This window comes from Danio rerio, chromosome 13 (assembly GCF_049306965.1).
Source record: "Danio rerio strain Tuebingen ecotype United States chromosome 13, GRCz12tu, whole genome shotgun sequence".
Lineage (NCBI taxonomy): Eukaryota > Metazoa > Chordata > Actinopteri > Cypriniformes > Danionidae > Danio > Danio rerio.
The window spans coordinates 36,410,001-36,435,173 of record NC_133188.1 but is presented as its reverse complement, the minus strand read 5'-3'; the positions used below and the strand labels follow the sequence as shown (position 1 = coordinate 36,435,173).

The window sequence follows — 25,173 nt, the reverse complement described above, 5'->3', positions numbered from 1 at the left end:
ATACAATCTAGAAATTCCTGGTAATCCGAGTCTTTTCTCAATCGTTAATATTTGCGCCAAAATTTCTGACAGGAACACCAGGCTAGATACTTTAATAAAGGGTTGGGGGTTTCAGAACAGAGAGAGAGCGAGTGAGAGAGAGGGGTACGCGCAGAGAGGAGGGGAGACCTGTTACTGCCATGCTAACTGCGCGCTTTCACTGCGCAAAAGCGCACAGAATGTTGTCTGCTCGAATGAAGATGTGGCTCTCCTGAGTCTTTTTCTTTTCAAACCGTTTTCCTGTTTACAGGACAAAATGCTTTCGTTTTACTATTTTAGCCTTACTTTAGTGCATAGAAAACCAATCTGCGTCCTCTTTTGACATAAGAGGTCCCCGCGTCTCCATGCGCTTTTGCCTACAATTCAGTTTTTAGCGCTTTTTAAATGTTTTGAAGCTAGAAGTGCGAGGATGTGGACGCTGCCGAGGACCCGGTTCGCACACTGTAACAGCTCTTCGAGCAGTGATGAGAAGGAAATCGCCGTGAACATCGGCGGTGTGCGGCTGGTGCTGTGCGGGGACATTCTTAATCGCTATCCGGACAGCAGGCTCGCCGAACTCGTCAACTGCCCAACTCGTAGTTTTGATGTCATTTCCTCACTCTGTGATGATTATGATCCCGGGAAACGAGAATTTTACTTCGACAGGGACCCCGATTCATTTAAATGCATCGTAGAAGTCTACTACTTTGGGGAGGTCCACATGAAGCGCGGGATTTGTCCTATTTGTTTCATCAAGGAGATGGAGTTTTGGAAGATTGACTTGAGCTACTTGGATGAATGTTGCAAGAGTAACTTAACCGAGAAAGAGGAAGAACTGGCTGAGATTGCGGACAAGGTGAAGCTGATTCTGGATGATCTGGAATGTGACCCTGCTGTGAGCCGCACGGAGAGGTGGCAGAAGTTCGTCTGGAAGCTCATGGAGAAACCAGAGTCTTCACTCCCCGCACGCGTAATCGCCGTCGTGTCCTTCCTGTTCATCTTAATCTCATCTGTGGTCATGTGTCTCGGGACTTTACCGGACCTCCAGGTGGAGGATTCTGAAGGGAACCGCGTTGAGCACCCGAGCTTGGACGCTATCGAGACGGCGTGCATCGGTTGGTTCACGGTGGAGTACGTGCTGCGCCTCGCATCCTCCCCTAACAAGTTGCGCTTTGCGCTCTCCTTCATGAACATGATAGACTTCTTGGCTGTTCTGCCATTTTACGTGGTACTGGTTCTCACGTGCCTTGGCACGGCCATGATGGAGCTAGTCAACGTGCAGCAGGCGGTGCAGGCACTCCGCATCATGCGCATTGCGCGGATCTTCAAGCTGGCGCGCCATTCTTCTGGACTTCAAACTCTCACGTACGCGCTCAAGCGGAGCTTCAAGGAGCTGGGGCTGCTCCTTATGTACATGGGGGTGGGCATTTTCGTCTTCTCTGCGCTCGGGTACACCATGGAGCAGAGCCACCCAGAGACCTTATTCAGAAGCATCCCACAGTCGTTCTGGTGGGCCATCATCACCATGACCACTGTAGGATATGGGGACATCTACCCAAAAACCACCCTGGGACGGTGCAACGCGGCCATTAGCTTTCTGTGCGGGGTGATCGCCATAGCTCTGCCCATCCACCCCATCATCAATAACTTCGTCATTTATTACAACAAGCAGAAGGTGCTCGAAACCGCCGCCAAGCACGAGCTCGAGCTCATGGAGTTGCGCGCGCTCGAGCTCACTGTCAGAAGCGCCTCGCGCAGGTCTGACGCGCCCGGGAGAGCGTGGGAAGGTGCCATGCGCGCGTCGCGTAGCGATACTTTTATCCCGCTTCTGTCGGGAGCGCACAGAACTGAGAGAGAGCCACTGAAGAAGAAAAGCCTGACTTAGAAGAAAAGTCAAAGAAAGTCAAAAAGCACCTTAAGTTTCACCAGAGCGTGTGTTGTTATGGTGCTTGCGCGCTATAAACTATTGTGCTCTAATGTGACCGTCAAGCTGCTTGTGTTGTTCATACTGGACATCAAAAAATCAGTTCATCTTTAAAAGTGTTATTTTGTCTTCATTAAATAAAGTGCATGTCAAACTTACTGCGTATGCCTGGCAGATATTTATTGCGCAGATATTAGATACAATTTCTGTAATATTTAACATCATATTCATCTCTAACAAACATAAACCACGAGCAACAGGTGTAAAATCAGTATGAGCAGCGTCCACCTAAAGTGCCCATCTAGAATTTGTGTGTAAAATTATGACTGATTTACCAAAATGTGAGGTAAGAAATAGCTACTTCTCCTTTTTATCAGATGTGTGATCATGTTTTGGATGTGAAATGGCTGAGCTGACATTATGATTTGGGAGGTTTTTTTGTTTAACTTCATGTAGATGTAGCAAAATAAATATCTGAAGAAAGCAACCTTCTTGCACAAATGTTATTTTTCTTTTTTTTAATTGTATAAAGTTTCTTGTGCTCAGCTGTACTAGATTTATTTGGTCGGTAGAATCAATAATATCTCCTAATGATGTTTCAAAAATAACTTTTAAGATGTTTTAAAATGCATTTATTCTGTAAAGGGAAATCAGAATCTTCAGCAGCCTTCAGTGTCACTGTAAGCTCCTGATATCATTCGCAAATGCTCGCTCCTTTTAATCATAGCAGAATTTAATATAGTCTAAAATGACATACAATACTTCAAAATGTATTTTTTACTGGTTGCTAGGAAGCTGTGGCATTCATGTAAACGCCAACTGTCTGTTTTATAATAGTGATGTTTTACTTCCATTCTCAGTATTATAAGGACTTATCATTTAGACAAGAGACAGAGTTATTGTCAGTCTTTTTTTATTTACTGGGCCGAAGTTTGGATCACTTGTTGACTAAAAATTGTAACTACTCCATTTCCAAACTAAAATAACTGATGATCCCTTTTCAAAGATTCTCCCATTCTGTTTTTCTCTTTCTCCTTCTCCAAATAACCTCCTCACATTGATTTGATTACAAGTGGTCAGTGCTAAATATGGTTTGGAGTGCTTGCACTGATTAACACATCCGCTGGTAATCAGAAATACATTCAACCACATTGCCCATGTAGAAAGCATTATCTTCATCTTTGCCATAGTGTCATTCATTTGGCTGTACTTTCAGATTTACTCAAAAGCACAACAAGTGCTTCGGAAGGGCTTTTCTAAAGTGCATTTCAGCTGACTTTTTTTTTTCACTCTCATCCTTATCCCTAATGCTTTTTCCTGATCATCAACTCCTGACTCAACATTTCAGCACACAGATAAAAACAAATGAGTCACAGAATCCACCCAAACATGCCAGAATTCAGCAAAGAGCCGCTGGAGGCTAAGAATAGGACCCTCGGCATGATGTGGGCTGGTGTCAGTCATCAGATCCGATACTGAGCGTTTATAGAGGGATTGTGTGTCTGGTTGGTATATAGAGAATCATTCGAACATGTCTGCGCGGCAGGGGTTTTCACATACACCCTCCAAACGCTCCGACAAGATGGCTACCCTGGCACCTAGAAGCATGATAAGATAGCTGACATAGTTTAGATTCACAGCAAGAGGACCGTGGGTGTGGGTTTGTGTAAATAATTTAAAGGTTTCTTTAGGGCTTTTTTTTTTTTGTTCTCTGCAGTGTACTAGTTTTGTAAAGGAGTTTTTGGCTTTGTGATGTTTGTATTGGATATTGATGTCTGTGTATGTACACAGGTTGAATCTTGCTTTCTTGAGCGGTTAATTGAGTCTACCTGCGCTGTCCTGTCATTGGGTGGTTTTGTAGTTTTCTGTTGCACCAATCATATCTCTTGGGCCTCTATCACCATGGGAACATGAAGGACCAATGTTATCTTCAGAACATCTATGCCAATTAACAGGATCTAAATAAAGTTCAGGCTGTAATGATGCCAGCAAGTTTTGTTTCCATCTGGAATTTTCCTCTGCTTGATGGTGTACTGTTTACATTTTTTTCTGATATCAGTAAAACTTGTTATTTACCACGATTTACTGAAGACACCATGTCATTAAATTTAGTTTACACTGCCTTACAAAAGTCTTGTTGCCTATCCAAGTTTAAGGAACAACAAATAAACACTTGATTTCTAGTTGATCATTTGGTATCAGACGTGGCTTATATGAAAGGCAAAGGCCTCTAGATTACGCTTATTTTACCAAAATGAAATATGATCATGCCTTGATTTTTAATTATTTAATTAGGACAGTAAGGTTTGACTTTGCTTAGACAAAAGTTTTGTTACCTAACAGAAATATTGTACAGAATAGAATATAAAGTAGTTAAAAAGAGTAGTTAATGCAGTTAAAAACAATTAAAATTGTGTATGACTCCTGAGTTTGAACTACTACACCCATACATCTCTGCAATGACTCTGATAACTTATTGAAGTCGTCTGGAATGGCAAAGAAAGCATTCTTGCAAGACTTTCCTACATTGGATTCATCTTCAATGCCTCCATCTTACCCCAGATATATGCTCAATAATGTTCATATCTGCTAACTGGCCTGGCCAATTCTGGAGCACTTTGACCTTCAGTGCTTTCAGGAACGTTGATGTGGCGGCTGAATTATGAGCTATCCTGCTGAAGATCCTCTGCTGCGGTTTTTAATGTAATGAGCAGCACAAATACCTCTTGATACACCTCAGGTTGTTGATGTTGCCATCCACTCTGCAGATCTCTTGCACAGCCCCCATGCTGAATTTAATCTCAAACCATATTTTTTTCTTTACCAAACTTGACTGTTTTCTGTGAGAATCTTGGGTCCATGCTGGTTCTAGTAGGTCTTTGGCAGTATTTGTGATGATTGGGATGCAGTTCAACAGATGATTCATCAAAAAAATCTGCCTTCTGCCACTTTTCCAAATGATCAACTAGAAGTCAATTTGTTATTTGTTGCTTTGACAACTGGGATCAACAACTTTTGTCAGGTAGTGTTATTACAAAAAAAAAAAAAAAAATTGACAGACATGTTTACAACAATAATCAGATGATGACATACAAAATAGCACTTAATTGTGTTTTTCTATACATTGTCACTATCCTTAAACTTGATGAACTATGAATTTGTCAACAAGAAAAGTTTTTAATCCTCTAAAATATAATACATTTCAGCAATATTAATTATTGTTTTATATATATTTAGAATATCAGAATAATTATGTTGTTTCATCCTTACAGAAATCCATCAGCAACAATAAATGATTACTCATTTTTCTCACACAAATTTTTTTTTAAACATTAGACACTTTACTTTTATTTAATATGCTTTCTATGAATATAAAATAACTATGTAAAAATCTTAACAACCAAAATCAGATGTCTTTGACCCGTATATGTTTTTAGTTAAGGTTGCCTTAAAAATTGTTTAGAAATGAAACTAATATTTATTTAAAGGATTAATTTAATCAATATTGTCTGTGTTTTTTATACTTTATTTTTATTTCTCTTTTTTAAGGATAAAAAAGGGAAAAGAGAGAAAAAAATACAAGTAAGAAATGATAAATAAGAAATAAAGAATACAATAACACACCAGAACTTAAAAGGACACATTAGCAAATATATATAAAGTTTCCATTGTGTAAAGGCATGAGTACAATCCGTTTCTCAGAATATTTCAGGTATTCCACTTGTGGTTTAAAAGAAAAAGTCATTCTCTGCATATTTTGAATGTTAAATCGATATCCAACCATTCAGATTTTTTAGGCTTCAAGTTTCAGCCACTTTTGAGTCAGTTTTCTTACTGGTTGCTAAACATTTTTTATAAGTAGTTGTCTTTTACCAGTTGGCTGCAATATTTCCTAGGTAAATTGTTGTAAAAGAAAAGCCCATTCCATCACTAAAAATATTTTGTATTACTTGCATTACATCCTGCCATTATGGCTGAATGACTGGGCAACTCCAAAATATGTGAAAATGGTTTGCTAAGTCTTTCCCACATTTCCTCCAGCACTGTTCCCTATCCTTCTCTCGTGTTTGCATGCATGTTAACTTGGGAGTTAAAGTATCTGGTAAGATTCCACCAGCAAAAATCTTGCCACATACCAGAGCTGGAAGTAGCCTGTACAGAGCAGATATTCAACCTATCCTCTTCTGAGATAACTAGGTTGGATTCTCCCATGTTAGTCTGATGTCATTTGTTGAGTGTTTCTTGGTGGATTGGATGAAAGAATTCAAACAAAAAGAAACAATTCTCCTATTGTCTTTGTACTTACAGTCAGAGTCAACTAAGTTGGGGGAATGGTTCTCCAAACATCTAATCTCACTATTAAAGTAGATAATTTAGCCTTTCTTGAGTGTTAATACATTTATTGGTCAAAATGTGGGCCTGTTTTTTTATTAAAAGTTACCTAATTAGTTTGTTATTCAGTGTATTTGTGCATTTATTCGGTAATTTTGTACATTTGTTTGATGTTACACATTTACAAATTTTATGCATGTACAAACAAAAATGTGGCTTTAATATAACTTATATTTCTTAAATTGCGTTTGGTTAAAATATAAGAGAGCACATCATTTCAGTTTTGTTATTGTATTTGCTGTGTGCATGTATGAGAGTTTAAGTGTCCTGTATGTCTGAGCAATCACTGGAGTGTGAGATTGAGTGTCGGTTTTTGTGTGTAATCCCCACAGACATTCACACATCTCCTCTTAGCAAGACTGTTTGCATGCGTTATTGCTAAATATTACACTTTCCAGTTAACACCAACATGATTTTAACTCTTATTCTTAAAATAGTCAAAGTTTGTGAGTTCAAATGCTTATAACATGCTAAATCCTACATATAAACATTACATATACATTATTGTGCACAGATTAGATGTGAAGTGTGTTTATGTGAAGAGAGAGACTGAAAAGAGAGCAGCTGGGAGCATGTTGTGGAAGATTCACTCAATGAGTGTGTGCTAATAACTCTCTACAGGCTTACAACAACAACCTCAGATGCTCAAACTCTCAGCTATTTTGCTATCTAAGCAAAAATGAATAGATGGATATTTTTTAAATCGCATACTTTGTTGCATTTGGCTACTTTATAATAATTATACTTGTAATCAATTAACTAATTGAATTGCAAACACTTTATTCTGATGGTCACCTTTTAGTATTTGCTTGCAGTGTATTTAGATGCTTCCTAACATATATTCTACTGACTATAGATAAAAAATACTGTCCTATCAGAATTTTCAGGAAATCAGTCGAGCAATAAATTGACTAATTAATTCCAATTAGACATGAATACTAAATTCTCATGCAGTATAACAATTACCGATAAACAATCTTTCTTTCACTTTCGGATCTCATAATATAACTTAAAACAGTCCAATAAAGGCGGAGCAAACCATCACAAAAAAAGGAGGCGAAATTATCAAATGTACACAACTAAATGTGTGTAAACTACACATGTATTTTTGAGCACTATTATATTAAATCAAATTATGCCTCTTAAATATACAACTATTCATAGAGTCAAGTAAATGCCAACTTATTGTACATTGTACAGTGGTTCCTCCACCTGTCACTTTAATAGTTATTTCAATTTTTCATCCATCAAGACTTAACAGGCATGACATTAGTTTGCTTTATCTGCTGTTCAGTCTGTATTTTAAATGATTTGGGCTGCTTCAAAACAATAACAGAAGATGAGGGCGGGCATGCTTTGAAGCCAGATGTATGATGAAATGACTAATAAAATAACCGGATTGGTGTTGAGTCAAAAATCTCTCCACCATCTATGATGTAACTGGAAAGGTTTTTTCTGCATTGCTGGCTCAGACTGACTGAATGGATTTACTTATTGGATCTTTGGATTGATGGATCGTTGGATTTCTGACGGTTACCTTAAATTGATTTGATTACAAAAGCAAAGATGAAACATAACATCTCTTATCTAAACCTACTTTTATAGTTTATAGTCATTTTTAAGTTAACTGAAGTTACCTTTTCCCCTCTAATTTAATATTTTTTCTCTATTATGCACTGGTTGAAATTTGACAATGGGCGAGGCAGTGGCGCAGTAGGTAGTGCTGTCGCCTCACAGCAAGAAGGTGGCTGGGTCGCTGGTTTGAACCTCGGCTCAGTTGGCGTTTCTGTGTGGAGTTTGCATGTTCTCCCTGCCTTTGTGGGTTTCCTCCGGGTGCTCCGGTTTCTCCCACAGTCCAAAGACATGCGGTACAGGTGAATTGGGTAGGCTAAATTGTCCGTAGCGTATGTATGTGTGGATGTTTCCCAGAGATGGGTTGCGGCTGGAAGGGCATCCGCTGCGTAAAAACTTGCTGGATAAGTTGGCGGTTCATTCCGCTTTGGCGACCCCGGATTAATAAAGGGACTAAGCCAACAAGAAAATAAATGAATGAATGAAATTTGACATTAGAGCAGGGGGTTTCTCGGGAGTCTCAATTAAAAGTCCTAATTTGAATTTTCATTAATGTCCAAGGTTTCGAAAAATTGTAACAAAATAGTTTTATACTAAAACATGCAAATGTTTAAACAATTAAAAAATGAAGTGCTTTTTGAGTTGGGATGAAGTGCAACTGTGGCAAAATGACAAGTGGCATCTAATTTAACTTAAAGTGACAATCCCTCCTGGTCACGTTTTAGTCCTATTTTGCGTAATGTTCATTTTAAACCTGGAAAAAGTGATGCAGGATTTCGGATATGTGCAAAAAAAAAAAAAAAAAAAAAGAGTTAAGGAAAGTACGAGATTTGTACAATGATGATGAAGCATTTATGTCCTTTGCAGCAATTTCAAACTAATTTGACATTCCAAAGAACCATTTTTTAAAAATATCTTCAACTTAGAAGTTTTATATCCTCATCTCAAAATCATTCATTAGATATTCCCATTATTTCCTCATTAGATGCACCAATCAGGACACTGTTATGATAAAGGTTCCATCTCCTCTTTGTACGGATTGTTCGTATCTGGATCTAATGAACCCTCAGAATCAAAACTAAGGTTGTGATGAAATATCTCTAGAGGATTGGAATGAGGCATGTAAGAAAGCTCAGATACAAACAATCAACAGTAGCCTAAAACTCATTCAGTACAAATGGCTAATGTGAACATAATTAACTCCTGCTATATTGCACAAATTTAACGATAATATTCCAAATACCTGTATAAAGTGTTATGAGGTAAGAGGTACACTTTACCACTGTATATGGGAATGTGTGAAAGTGAAACCCTGATTGTGTCAATGCAGCTTCAAATAGAAGATTATAGTAAATTGAAACAGTTTACTTTGTCAGTTCAGTTTTCAGAGTTAAAGTTCAGTTCAGTTTAACTCAATTTACATTTTACATTTACACTTTTTATTTGGTGTTGTCCATTTGTGAATGGATCAACAAAAGTCTTAAATCTTTAAACCAGGTGTAAACAGGGCAATAGTCAACAAGATGAACAAAACAATCCATATATAGTAATAATAAATAAAGTGCTATCAATAAACTTTCAGCAAAATAAGGCTGTAGGGAATAATTCCTTACTAGAAGAAATAGCAACCATTTCACTCATTTATCTGTACAGATTAATCATCCTGTCCATTTGTTTAACCTGCGGCATCATAACTGCTATTACGAGACTCAAGTGTTTGTTGACATTTAAACATCCAATTTTATGTACTCTCAAGAGCTTAATGGCATTTAATGTTTCACTAAAAATAAAACAGTTTTTTGGAATTCTGTTGGATTAAAAAAAATATATATATATATATATAAATGATGTTGATGTCTAATAAGCAGTAAAGTTCCTAGAACTGATTGTCAGATTTCTGTGATAATGAGAAGCCCGACATCAGTAAAAGTTCAGACCATCTATTCTCTAAAAGCTTTATTCACTGTATTCAGTCTCACATGAAAGAAAAAATCTCAAATATGATTTCTTTGCTGCCGTCTTGCAGACAGCAATCAGAAGTGAAAGTTTTGTGTGAGTTCAGTCTCGCTCAGCTTGTGGTCCCAGCAAAGGTGAGATTTGGAGCGCAGCTGGGTGTTTTGTTATTTAGTGCCTGGCTTTTAGTGCAAATTTTAGGAGAGCGTCTGATAGTTGGTGATCATTTGTAAGCACTGATCATGTTCTGCCAGCTCACGCCTCCAGTTCTGCTGCTCGTTAGGGTTCTAACAGCAAAAATAATTAGTCCAACACTCTGGCAATTCCAGCCTGAGATAATTACTCAAACACGGTGCAGTCCTTCACACAGACAGAACAACTTGACCTTTTACTTCAAAGAGCGCCAGAAAGAAGCGAGTAATGATTGTCTTTTGTGAGACTGAAAAGAAATGCTTTGTCGTATTGTCCTCCAAACCACCTCAGCCATTAAAGAAATGATGGAGGAAACCATTTTGCTTTAGCATAATTTGTGTTTCTCTGCTGTTGTGTGTATTTTTGTTCGTTGTCAGTTGTGTGCCCTGGAGAAAGGACAAAGGGTTGTCCACAGGGGCATTATGGGTAACATCATTATAAACTGACCGTTGTGTCTGTCTGAACGCAGTGTGCATATAAACCAAATGTGCCTATAGAATGTGTGTAGTACAACCTGCAATCTTCATGTTATAATAATAATAATAATGATAATTCCTCAAATTTATATAGCGCTTTTCTGGACACTCAAATCGCTTTACACATTTTTTGGGTGAATCTCCTCATCCACTATCAGAGTGCAGCATTCACCTGGATGAGGCGACGGCAGCCGTATTCTCACAGACCACACACCAGCTAATTGGTGGAGAGGAGACGAGAGTGATGAAGCCAATTATTGATATTGGGATGGTTAGGAGGCCATGATGGGCAGAGGCCATTGGGCAAATTTGGCCAGGATGCCAGAGTTAAACCCCTACTCTATTTTGAAGTACATCCTGGGATTTTTAACAACCACAGAGAGTCAGGACCTCAGTTTAACATCTCATCTGAAAGTCGCTGCTCACTGAGAATATAGAGTCCCCTTCACTATAATGGGGCGTTTGGACCCACACAGACCGCAGGTTGAGTGCTCCCTGCTGGCCTAACTAACACCACTTCCGGCAGCAACCTAGCTTTCCCATGTGGTCTTCCATCCAGGTACTGACCGGGCGCAGGCCTGCTTAGCTTTAATTGGTAGACCATGTGAGAGTTGCAGAGAGCTAGCTGCTAGTGCAGAAAGTTGTTTTATCAGGAAAATAGTATTAATAAAGCTTTGTAAATACATTTTAAAGGATCACTCTACTTTATTTTTAGACAATAAGGCTCAATTTACAACTCCTGTAGTTTTATAATTTTTTTTAGAAGCTACCAGGAACCCATTATCCACCAGTGCTGCCATCGTCCACAACTGCAACCTACCTGGGGATGGCAGCACTGGTGGATAATAGGTTCCTGGTAGCTTCATGTTTGATTCTTCTCAGATCTTTGGTGGTGAATTTGCATCTTTTCTTCTCGACTTGTTTCTTGCAACCCTGTTGACTATTTGCTACAAAACGTTTGATGGTTCTGTGATCATGCCCCAATAACTTAGATAGGGCTGCATCCCTGTGAAAAACTATTTACAATTTTTGACTTTTCAGAGTCAGTTAAATCTTTTTTGACCCATTTTTCCTGAGGAGAAGAAGCTGCCTAATAATTGTGCGCACCTTGATATAGGGCGTTGATCTTCTTAGGCCAAACCCTCTCTCATTACATGAATACACATCACCTGATATGCATTAAAACCAATAAGCATTCAAGTTTTACAGCTTGGAGTTGGAAATTGTGGATAAAATGATATGGTGAAAATAATCACTTGCCTAATAATTGTGCACACAGTGTATATGAGTTGGGTTTAGGGCTAAGAGCTAGAAAATACAATTAGCTGAACACAAAAATGCTCAGTCGAAGAAACGTCTAGATAATGATGTAATGTGTGTGTGTGTGTGTGTGTGTGTGTGTGTGTGTGTGTGTGTGTAACATGTAGCAGAGAGAAGTGAATACATGCTAGATGGCAAGACAGTTGCAAATATGTGTGGGCTGTGAGAGAAAAACAGTCAGGAGGTTCAACTCATGGATTTATTGACCGATTCCTGGACGGACAGACAAAGAATAATGTTGGTGTTTGTTGACAGCCTGGATAGCAAGAAACAGAACACTGACACAGAGGGGAAAAAAACAGCAATTCGTTATTCATCTAAATTTAATCTTCTATGTTCAGAGAGAGATGCAGGAGAGAGAATATTATGGACAGAACAATAAATAACCGATCATTTCAATTAACCTGGTTAGTGGTGCAGGAAGTGAGACTGTAAAGAGATGATGGGAAGTTGCGTTTAATTGGTCTCGAGGACTGTGTGATTACTTGCTTCAGTGCCCAGCCGACAAGAAGAGGCGGTGAACGATCGTGCAGGAAGAAAAAAGTGAAATAATGATACTCTGCTGGCATCTTCTCCTGACTGAGGATTCTTGAGTTGTGGAGAAAGGACAAAAAAACACATTGAGATCAGGGATACATTTTGAACAGCATGTCTTATGAACTTCCTGGACTTGGCAGGGCATGAAATGGCAGTGCAGCTTTCAATATGAACACACTCACAGGGATTCAGAGATCTGAACTGCTGCTTTTGGAAATGCAAATACTACACCAGGAGTTATAGATATATACAGTAGAGATAAAAATTAGAGAACAGCCTACAACTTTTCAGAAATTTTGAGGTCACTGCTAAATCTTATTTGAAATTATACTAGGCAGATTTTTTTTAAGCATATTCCAAAAAAGGTTGTGTATATTCTAAAGCACAGTATTAAAAAAAAATGTGCACTGTGCGATTTCAGCCATGATTTGGCCATCTGACACAAATTTTGTGAATTGTGATCAATTCGTATAAACTTTGGGTAAAATCGGGTATTGTTGGTTTGACATGTTCCTCATTTATATTTTTCCTCCAATTAAATTATCACTGCGTTCCATTTGGAAGGGCTCATCCCTATGCCCCAATCTCTTTGAAGGATTTACCTTCTGTAGTGGGAGGAAGGGTGTATGAATCAAATAAGCTACACTTATCAGCCACTTTATTAGGTACACCTTACTAGCACCAGGTTGGACCCCCTTTTGCCTTCAGAAATGCTTTAATCTTTCGTGGCATATATTTAACAAGGTACTTGAAATATCCCTCAGAGATTTTGGCCCATATTGACATGATAGCATCATGCAGTTGCTGCAGATTTGTTGGCTGCACATCTATGATGTGAATCTTCCGTTCTACCACGTCCAAAAGGTGCTCTATTGGATTGAGATCTGATGACTGTGGAGGCCATTTGAGTGCAGTGAACATTGTCATGTTTAAGAAACCAGTCTGAGATGATTTGTGCTTTAGGACATGGGTTTGTTTACATTATCCTGATGAAAGGAGGCAGCAGAAGATGGGTACACTGTGGTCATAAAGTGATGAACAGGGTCAGCAACAATACTCTAGGTAGGCTGTGGCGTTGACACGATTCTCAGTTAGTACTAATGGGTCCAAGGAGTGCTATAAGAAAATATCCCCACACCATTACACCACCACCACCAGCCTGAACCGCTGATACAAAGGAGAATGGATCCATGCTTTCATGTTGTTAATGCCAAATTCTGACCCTACCATCCGAATGTTGCAGCAGAAAATGAAACTTCTGATGAGGAGGCAACGTTTTTTTAATCTTCTATTGTCCAATTTTGGTGAGCCTGAGCCAATTTTAGCCTCAGTTTCCTTTTCTTAGTTGACAGGATTGGCACACGATGTAGTTTTCTCCTCCTGTAGCTCATCCGCATCAAGGTTGGATGTGTTGTGTGTTCAGAGATGCTCTGAGATGCTCTTCTGCATACCTCGGTTGTAACTAGTGGTTGTTTGACTTACTGTTGCCTTTCATAAGCTGGAACAAGTCTGACCATTCCTTCTGATCTCTGGCATCAACAAAGCATTTGCGCCCACAGAACTGCTGCTCACTGGATATTTTCTCTTTTTCGGACCGTTCTCTGTAAACCCTAGAAATGGTTGTGCATGAAAATACCAGTACATCAACAGTTTCTGAAATACTCAGACCAGCCCGTCTGGCATCAACAATCATGCCATGTTTAAAGTCACTTAAATCACCTTTCTTTCCCATGCTGATGCTTAGTTTGAACTGCAGCAGATCGTCTTGACCATGTCTACATGCCTATATGCATTGAGTTGCTGCCATGTGATTGGCTGATTAGAAATCTGCATTAACGAGCAGTTGGACAGGTGTACCTAATAATGTGGCCAGTGAGTGTTCAGTATCATATAAATAATACATTAGTAGCCTGTATACAAATTCTATACAGTATGCTCCTATTATAGGTCAAATCAAACTCCAAACCTTCAACACCAAGCAACAGAGTGCATCCTATTTGTTCTCTTTCTCTCGCAAAGGCAAACTCACATTTTCGTTAAATAAAGTTAAATTATACACAGTATTGAATAATTTCTAATTCTTATCTGTATGGGCAAACAAATAAATAAATAAAAGAGTAGCATAGCTGTTTTAAATTTTTCGATTTCACTTTGATTTATTTAATTAAGCCAGTTAACCACATTGAGCACATTTTGAGGACAAACTTTCCAAACTTGCTATATACCAGTACATTAGACATGGACCTCGGAAAGCATTATAAAGTAATATAAAAATACAGTTCATGACCCCTTTAATGCATCAGTGGTGAAGCATGTTAAAATGTTAGAAGTCCTCTGCTCTGCTGCTGTCTGGTCCTCAAGTCTGAGTGGAGTGGCATCCCATAATCCTTTTTCAGATTGAAATCTGCATCTTCGGGCTTTTTTAAAAGATTACACTTGTGTCTGTGTGTGTGTTCGTGTGTGTCGATAGTACATAGAGAGAGAGAGAGAGAAGCTTGCCGAGATAAAGGTCGTTTCTGTTTGTGGAAAAGGAACATTTCAAGTTTGATGTTATCCAGTGATGGACTGGGGCTGAAATTGTCTGGGACCTCTACCAATATTCTCAATCATCTACAGTTTTTTTGATTGTGTAATGTATTGAATATTGCTTTGGTATTTATAATTGATCATATTAGTCTATTTTAAAGGCTGCTTATTGTTTTATTGGACTCCAACTATCCACTGTAAAAATGACAGAAAAGTCAGGACAACAAATATTCTTATGTTGCTTTATCTTATTAAGTGAATCAGGTTTCAACTAAATGTTTTAAGTTATACAAAGGTTAACCTAATATTTTTCACCAACCTGATTTTACCAAGTAGGACATGTTCTTGGATTAACATCTATGTTTATCTTGGAACAATATTCCAATCATCCAAATTAAGGGATACATTTACAGTTTATGTTCAATTTAGGCTTACGGTTAGGTTTATGCACTTCTATATGATTGTTATCCAACGATTATTCCCCTCTGATCTTGGATCTAATTAACAGTTATGGTTGGGTTTAGGGGTAGGGAATAGGTACGAATTACATTTTCAAACAAAAATGATGGTCTGGGATCAACACAGATGTTAATCCATGATCACATCGTACTTGGCACAATCATGACGTGCTAATATTTTAGTCAGTTTAATTGATGTAAGTTCAGATGACTATAAATGTTCATTTGCTTCAACTAAAACAAATTAAGCCAGAAAGATTTCTTTACTTTGTAAAAATGCTGGGTTGTTTTCACGGAGTCAATAATCTGTGTAAAATTTATCCCAACTGTTGGTTTTGTAAATATTTAACCAGACTTGGGGTGAAGCAACCCTAGCATCATTTATACATGATCATTTATAGCAACATTGGAGTGTAGGCTTACATCCATCACTTTAAATTTACACTTCGCAACACAAAAGACAATATCTGCAGGCTTCAGTAGTGATGGAATTGTTGGAATATCAAGCCTAATCCATGCGTGTTCAATAAGAAAAGGTCTGGAAAGGGTTTTTCTTCAATGCCAAAAATATTAGTAATTTATTAGATACAAATGAATAATTCGAGTACAGAGCTCTGGGTTACGTTACCCCAACGCAATACAAGAATTATGTAAGAATTGAAATATTACAAATATTTTTGATGTCTTTGACAACTCAAAACATGAGCTAAAAACAGGGCCAATGGACTCCACAACCCACCAAGGGGGAATGCGGGAAAAACCAGTTCCTGCTGCATTTGCATCTGAGTATGCTGAAACTCAGCTTCATCCCCCAACTCACGCATATGGTCATTTCAATGTTTGAATGCTCTAGATTAACCAAACTGACTTTAACTATCATGTTTGATATCATTTGAAATGTCTCAGTGCGATTGGTACAATGGTCTCATTCTCTCAGAAATAGACATAATCAAAACAATAAATATATAACTTCAGGCATCTTTTGAACCACTGTGAAGGGTGTGACTTTTTCCTTTTGTTATACATTCACACCCCCTTCCTTGAGGGAATTCTTGGATTATTTAAGGTAAGGGTTGAGAAAAACTCAGGGCGATTCTGCCTAACCAGATCAGCCCATAACATGGCTTGTTCCATGTTATGTATATTTCAAAGTCAGGAATGCATCTTTTAATCTTGGATTTGTCTTTGATAATTTGATGTTTTGTATTGATCGTTTATGAATTGACTGATTGAATTTGGCATAATACATTTACCTGACTAATAAATTATGTTTTGAATTATTCAAACCTCGTGTTATTATCACTGATAAATGTTGTTGTCCATAGCACTACAAGCCACTGTACAGGTTAGTAACGGACTAAAACATGTTAGACGGAGCAGCGTGGCACGCTATACAATGTTGGTAGAGATCCGACTAACAAATTGGCATTTATTCATGTATACTTGGACTGTAAAAGGCCAACTATTTAGAACAACAAAATATTGTTGAAACTACTTTAAATGTGGATATTTAGGCCTTCATCTACAATAGTATAATCCTGCGCGATTATTATTAAAATACTCTGTCTTGAATTAGTAGATAACAGATCTATAGGGACCACATAAAAAATCTCCTAAATTGAGTAAGTAGTGTTCTGCCTTTCTAGGAGAGTGGTTAATCGCCTCTGTTTAATGACCAAGACTGACAAGCTTGTATTAAGAGATTGTATACCCGGCCGGTGCAAGACTCGAGATGCTATCGGAATCTGAGTAAATGAGAATAAGGTATAATAACAAATCAAAAGAATATTCAATCATAATCTAAAATAATGTGAAAGGAAACAAAATAATCTTATCAATGTTTTATAATTGGAGTCAGATAAAACGAGGATAAATATATTAATATTCTAAACCATCTCATACTAAAATTGGAGTCAGATATGAGTTAAGTTTAATATAAATCAACATTGTGCACTGGAAAGACCGAACATGCAGTGAACCTTCATCCACCAGTGGATACCGTCATTGGACCAACTGGCTGGACCCTACAATTACATTCAAGAGGTTCGAAACTAACATACATTTCCTGACTCCAGCATATAAACACGACTGATATTAACAGGTGGAGTTTTGGTGTAACGACACTTATCAGTCATTCTGCAGTCCTGTGGCTCTTGTACCCCAGACATACTTCCTCTTTCTGCAACCCTTCTCTGCATACCAGAACTGAACAATTAAGTGCATTTTCAATATATTTTACAACTTCTATAAGCATCCAGCTCCTTGTGACATGTCCAGACTTCTTATTAGACAGCAGTCTAGAACAAGGGCCCCCGCACTATATTTATTCTTATTCTTATTCTGCTATTTCCCTCTTGTCAGCAGTTCCTTCTAAAAGGTATGCAGCACAGTAAGATGTAAGAAATATGCCTGGTCAATATATGGTATCATACAAAAGAAAAAGATTGATTAAACTGTAGTTAGTCTAAACATTTTTCTAATAAAAAATAAAGGCACAAAAGTAAAATTAATAAATTCCTTTTTTCCACAGAATCCAAAAAAATATTTGCGTGTATACTAAAAAGTCTAGTGTGACCACAGTTAAGGGGTGGACAATATAATAAGATATTTTTCCTCTGTCACTGGGGAAATGGAATCTGAGCTACATGTTTTTTTTTTTTTTTTTTACATTAAAAAGCTTGTCTCTTTAGTTACTGGCTTGTCCTTTTTCACATTTACATTTTTGGGGGTTAGTGGTTGCACTGGGGACCTGATTATTGGAGGTGTTTAAAGCCTCATTAATGCGGCAGTAAGGACACTGGTACTTTTTCTCCTTTAAAATCTTTGTCTTCTTGCTTTGTACTTAAAGGTAGTTTTGACATTTGACCTGTAAGTCGACCATTCCTGTGGGAAAAGCCCCAGTGCTCTCTGTGGTCAGTCTCCGTCCACTGTACCGATTGATTGTAATTCCCTCTCTGACTGACCTCTGTCCTTGAGCTTCTGCCGTAATTGAACACACTGCCCTCGCTGCATTGTGGGTAAGCAAATCAATGGAGAAAACTTTTTGAATACGTACTTTAAATACTATAGTTTCTTGGGGGTAAAACCCAGACTCAAGGTAAACAGATTTGTGCTTTTCTAAATAACTTAAAAAATATTATTATGATTATTATTGTTATTATTATCATCATCATCATTATTATTGTTATTATCATCATCATTATCATCATCATCATCATCCTTATTTTATTATTATTATTTTTATTTAATTGATTATTTATAATAATCATAATAATCATATTAATAAAGAAATATCAGACATATTAGGCATTAATTTAAAAACAAAGTTCTCATATCACTATTTTTGGTAAACCCCCAGAGGATTTTACGACACAAACATTCAAAATAATGTCATCGCCTTCTTCTATGGTCTGGTTACATGACATGTTAGGTCTTCTGAAATTGGAGAAGATTAAGTTCTCTCTCAGAGGCTTGTCTCATAGGTTTTATACTCATTGGAGGGCACTGCTGAATTATTTAGGTGATTTAATGATGATTAAATGTTCATAAAAGTGTTTAAAATAAAAAATAAAGGCCGAAATTGCACATTTGTACATAACGAGTGCTATTCACTTGTGTTCCTTAAATAAAGTTCACAAATATATATTATGTATGTATATATATATATATATATATATATATATATATATATATATATATATATATATATATATATATATACAGTTGAAGTCAGAATTACCGCATAATTTATATAGCATTTTATTCTAGCCTAAATAAAACAAATAAGACTTTCTCCTGAAGAAAAAATATTATCAGACTAACTGTGAAAATTTCCTTGCCCTGTTAAACATAATTTTGGAAAAAAGAAAAAAAAAATTTAAAAGAGGGCTAATAATTCTAGCTTCAACTATATAAAATAAATAATAATAATAATAATAATAACAATATCAATATTATTTCTAATATATATGTTTTTAATAAAGCAAAGTCATATTAAATTGATAAAAAATGTCAGCGAAGACATTTACAGTTATTTCTGAATTGCAGTTTTCAGCGTTTTCAGCGTTTATGATGAAAAAATTTTGATCACCAAATTAACATTTTGGAAGGATTAAGTATCCTGAAGACCAGAGTAATTATTGTAAAATATATTTTAAAAATTAAAGTAAAAATATTTTACAATAATACAATTTTACTTGGTGGCGCAGTGGGTAGCACGTCCGTCTCACAGCAAGAAGGCCGCTAGTTCGAGCCTCGGCTTGGTCAGTTGGCATTTCTGTGTGGAGTTTGCATGTTCTCCCCATGTTCGCGTGGGTTTCCTCCGGGTGCTCCAGTTTCCCCTAAAGTACAAAGACATGCGATACAGGTGAATTGGGTAGACTAAATTGTCCGTAATGTATGTGTGTGAATGAGTGTGTATGGTTGTCTCCCAGTGATGGTTTGCGGCTGGAAGGGCATCAGCAGTGTAAAACATATGCTGGATAAGTTGGCGATTCATTCCGCTGTGGCAACCCCAAATTAATAAAGGGACTAAGCCGAAAAGAAAATGAATGAATAAATGAAACCGTTTTAACTTGACCAAAGAAATAAAAAACATCTTTCAAAAAATGTGTATATTCTCACTCTTGACTTACGCCCTTATACCTGTAACCTTTTTCCCATTGGTCGGGTTAAATGACCAAAACAAAAACAGATGTTCTGGCATGTAACAACATTTTCGAAGCAGAATATATGACTTTAGCATTGTTTTTCAGATAAACAAGTATGCTCTTAGTGTGTTTCTTAATATCTGCAAACAATTGATGGTATTTTTATGCTTTAGAAGAGTCAACAACTTGGGTACAGCACCTTTAGAGCAGGTTTAACTTGGCTAAAGAAATTAAAAGACGCCTTTAAAAAAAATTTGAATATTCTTACCCTCAACTTTTGCCCTCAAACCTTTACTAAACAATCACTGTTTAAATCACAATCTTCTTTTCTTCCATTCATTGCCTTTTCTCTAAATCTTCTATTATATCTGGATCTCACAGATAAAACGATGCATCTTGTATTTGGTTAAATTGCTGTTTTCTTTTTCTCTTTTATATTTAACGTGCTGGACTTTTTTTTTAAGAACATGTGGATGCAGCAACATGCAGCTCAGGGAAATATGAATTTTGTTTTATTTACAGTGATTACTCACTCACCGGCCACTTTATTAGGTACACCTTACTATTATCGTTTTGGACCCCCTTTTACCTACAGAACTGCCTTAATCCTTCATGGTATAGATTCAACAAGGTATTTGAAATATTCCTCAGGAATTTTGGTCCATATTGACATGATAGCATCACACAGTTCCTCCAGATTCCTTTTCTTCCATGTTCTTTTCTCTAAATCTTCTATTATGTCTGGATCTCACATATGAAATGATGCATCTTGTATTCGGCTAAACTGCTGTTTTCTTTCTCTGTTGCTTATTTAAAGTGCTGGATTGGAGTGAGATGGATTTGTTCAATCACGAGCCTATAGACAAGTATTCAGTTTGCAGACCTCATCCATCTCTCCTTTCTGTCATTTATTGCTAGTATCACTTTATATGTGATTCTCTAGTGTGGTCCGTAAATGTGTTTAATGTAGGACGGCAGCAGAGAGCGATGTTGATAAAACACACAACCATCAATTTGTGAATGTGTGTGTGTTTGTGCATGTGTTCATAAATCACAGAGATTAATGCTGCCTAACGGAGAGAGAAGTTCAGCCAATCACTCATATTGATTCATGGTTAATCTCTTTGACACACAGAGAAACCCGTGTGCTGTTCATTCTGTTGAAGAAGGAAATATAATAACCAGGCAGAGGAAAAAGAGGCTTGTATGTATGTTTGTGCGTGTGTTTAGTCAATTTATTTGTGTCTGTTTGTCTCTGTGTTTTATATTCTGACCCTGAACAGCACTAGGAAGCAAAATTTGCACTTGTAGCCTTTTGTGTGGGATTTTATTTCCCATGAATATGTGGATGCAGCAACATGTAGCTCGGGGAAAGAGGAATTTGTTATTTTTTTTTATTTTTTTTTAAGTGTTTATACACTCAGCGGCCACTTTATTAGGTACATCTTACTCATACTGGGTTGGACCCCCTTTTGCCTACAGAACTGCCTTAATCTTTCATGGCATAGATTCAACAGGGGAAATATTCCTCAGAGATTTTGCTTCCTATTGACATGATAGCATCACGCAGTTGCTGCAGATTGGTCAGCTGCACATCCATGATGCGAATGTCCCGTTCCACCACATCCCAAAGGTGCTGTATTGGATTAAAATCTGGTAACTGTGGAGGCCATTTGAGTACAGTGAGCTCATCGTCATGTTCAAGAAACCAGTCTGAGATGATTTTCGGACCATTCTCTGTAAACCCGAAAAATGGTGGTGCGTGAAAATCCCAGTAGATCAGCAGTTTCCGATATACTCAGACCAGCCCATCTGGCATCAACAACCATGCCACGTTTAATGCTCAGTTTGAACTGCAGCAGATTGTATTTACCATGTCTACATGTCTAAATAGATTTGCTGCCATTTAATTGGCTGATCAGAAATTTGCAATAACAAGAAGTGTGTACCTAATAAAGTGGCCTGTGAGTGTATATGCTTAAGGGTTAATACATTGACGGAAAACTATTAAGCGTTTATCTTTGGGGACATTCTAAATTGGAAAATGTAATCATATTCTAAATAAAACAAAGTACCAAAAACATTTGGAGTTGGTAAGATTTTCTTTAATGTTCAAAAATAAATATTAATAATTCAGATATGAATAAGTGAAAGTAAAGTATCTTATGCTCAGTAGGTCTGTTTTTATTAGATCAGCAATGCAGTAAAACAGATGAGATTTTAGGCAAAACTGCATTTCAGCATCATTACTCCAGTCTCTTCGTTCAGAATTCACTTAAAATTTGCTGATTTGGTGCTCATGTAAAATCAGTATAATGTTAAAAGAGCAAGCTGAATAGTTACAGTTTATCATAAGCATGTGCACAACTCATTGTATTTAATATAAAAACAACAACACACACTAGGTGAGTTACAATAATTAAAGTAAAGATTTGAATTATTCTATAATAAAACAAGTGAAAGTATTGTCTTAATTTTGGCAAGTACGTGTGTGAGAGTTTTGGGAAAGCACAAGCCCTTATTATCATGAGAGTAAAATAAAGCAGAAGAGTCTTATCACATAGAAACAGGTGTGAAAATGACAGTGAGGGGGCGGAAGCGCACACACACACACACACACACACACACACACACACACACACACACACACACGCACTGTGAACAGGCTTTGAAGCCATTCTGCCTGCAGGCTTTCTGTCCGCCCTGATGCACATTTATTTCTTGGTAGCAAGTGGTCTGATTGCTGTATATGTGTGCGAATGATAGGCTTTTTCTTCCTCTTTTCTTTCCTCTAACAATACTGCATTGCTTTTAATTCTCACCAAATCAAATAAGATCTGCATTGAATATAAGCTTATTACTAAAGACCAGACGGGTGGACAAAAGTCTGAAAGCACTGCTGAAAATGCTTCTGTTCTCAAATCTTTTCTGATTTAATAAGGCTTTTATGAGTTTTGTAATCAGCATTAAAGACTTAAGTGAAAAGATAAAGTTAGTGTTAAAGTGTCTCTGTACAGTGTTAATTAACAGTTTCCAGTATAATTTTGGGTGTTTTTTGATTATTTACGTTTTTGAGTTGAGAGGCCTTAACTGCTACTACAACATTTGATGTTGAAAAGTTTAACAAAGTGGCCTTTATTGACATTTTTAGCAGTTTGAAAGTAGTTATTGTCTGGTTTGTTCATATAAATTGCAGTTTTAGAGAATTGACACTTAGCTGATGATTGATAAGGCGTGTTTGGCATGCTGTCCCAAGAGAGAGCCCTGAGCTCAAAGATCCTCAAGCCTGGGGTTTCCCCCCATTTCATGGGGCGAGAGTGGAGTCTGAGCTCAGATAGTTCTCAAGGGCTCCCCTAAATTCATCCTTTCGACCTGTTCTGTAATTATTAGAGTTTGATTAATTGAACATTTTAACTCCATTACAATTAATGAACAAATATTTTCTTGATTTCTTAATTTTTTTGCCCTCAGTTAACTGACAAGTTTTGTACAGTAAATATACTCGCATATTACAAGTGAGAGATTTTTGGATGAAGGGTGCATTACTTGATTTTATTTAAATAATTGAAGTGAACACACACTATCTATTATCTAGGATATTTTATTGAACATCAATGCTGAACAACTGTAATTAAAACACACATTTCCAAAAACATGGCTCTCCGAACCGCCCACCCCATCACTGCTACCATACTGACCAACACACAGTTTGTGCTACGCATTGCTGTGACATTAGTTACATTCTTTTTGGGAGGTGCACGGGTATGCAAAGGCTGCAATGGACCGTACTTGTGCGCTTGACAAGTATGTTGTTTTCAATTACTATTGGATTAATCACCCTGCCCTAAATTGCATGTCTTTTCATTCCAGGCACGGTTGCTTCAAGCGAGGAAACAGGAGCGCGCACGCGCTTTAAACAGTCGCGCGCATCACATCAGCTGCTAGCGTGAGCGATCATCCTCTTATTCGGTATTCATCTGCTTTCTTCTGCTCGCACGAACGCAATTTTTTTTGTTAGTCTTGCTGTTTCTCAATTCTAAGATCACATTTGCACGCATATTGGGTCATCCTTATAGTCGAAACCTGCTTTTAAGAAAACCACAATTTATAAATTATTTTCAACTAGCTTAAATCAATAGTATCTGGACGCAGCATTCATGATGCAAGCTGAGATTGCATCTCTCAGCGATGCAATGTCAGACACAATACACTCAAATAGAGCGAGTGTCGTCTCTGTGACAGGTAGGGTTAGGGGATTGGGTTAGGTGAGCGCATTAAGAAGCATTGGATGTAGCTCAGATTGCACTGCACCAGTCTGCATCCAGACCCCTCTTGCCAATGTGGCTAGTGGAGGTGTCTGTGTTAAGCCATTACACTTTCCTGGAAAGGGGTGTTCATAAGACTGTCACAAAAACTTTAGAATCATGACTCAACACATGTCATATGAATGAGATGTCATGTATGCTTATGACAATTCACTCAGTTTTGTCATTTTTAAATGCAGAGATGACATAATTTGAGAAGTCTTCATCACAACTTGACCCTATGAAGGCAGCAAAACTTGTCATAAATCTGGCATAAACATGATTGTCTGAGGCCATTACAATCCTGGTGTCATGAACTTTATGAAAGTGTCATTGATTATTATTTTTTATTATAAGCTACTACAGTGGCACAAACTAAATTTGTCATTAAAATGTCATGATTAAACATTAATGACACTGTAATCAAATTATTTGACAGGGTATAGACACTTTTACTGAGAAAGTGGATGAAGAAGACATTCACGACACATTCAGATGACCTAAAGATGAGTAAACTATTGATGATGTCATTTTTGGGAGAGGAAATATATTTTAGTTGTTTAAACTATACAAGTTGATTATAAAAGATTGGTTTCAGTTTATTTCCAAGTCTGGACGCATTAAAAAAATCACACAATTTCTGTGTGATCTCAGTCTTTCATGTACCCACAGAGAATCACGATCAGAAATCTACAGGTGTTTTTGGATACTCCTGCTCCCGCTGTGTCTGGACTGAGATCTGGGAGCCACAGGTCTCTGAGGGAGCATTTGTTGGCTCAACGGGGTGCTAATGTCTTTTTATGGATACTGGCAAATCCCTGGTGTATCCAAGCACTGTGTGCGTGCGTGTGT

General features: G+C 37.4%; 1 protein-coding gene and 1 long non-coding RNA gene across 5 annotated transcripts in view; both read left to right on the top strand.

Moving 5' to 3' along the window:
• LOC103912024 (uncharacterized) overlaps nucleotides 1-25,173 on the top strand; it is a 59,768-nt gene that overhangs the window by 486 nt on the left and 34,109 nt on the right. Inside the window, exon 2 of one of the 4 annotated variants that reach the window (XR_012388815.1) lies at nucleotides 23,888-23,963. The exons of the other annotated variants lie outside the window; for them this stretch is intronic. This is a non-coding gene — a long non-coding RNA (uncharacterized lncRNA). The remainder of the gene's footprint in view (nucleotides 1-23,887; nucleotides 23,964-25,173) is intronic. 4 annotated transcript variants of the gene reach the window in all.
• kcnf1b (potassium voltage-gated channel, subfamily F, member 1b) lies at nucleotides 209-2,100 on the top strand. Its single transcript, XM_005156957.5, has one exon. The coding sequence runs from the start codon at nucleotides 449-451 to the stop codon at nucleotides 1,901-1,903; it is 1,455 nt and encodes a 484-aa protein (XP_005157014.1). The 5' UTR covers nucleotides 209-448; the 3' UTR covers nucleotides 1,904-2,100.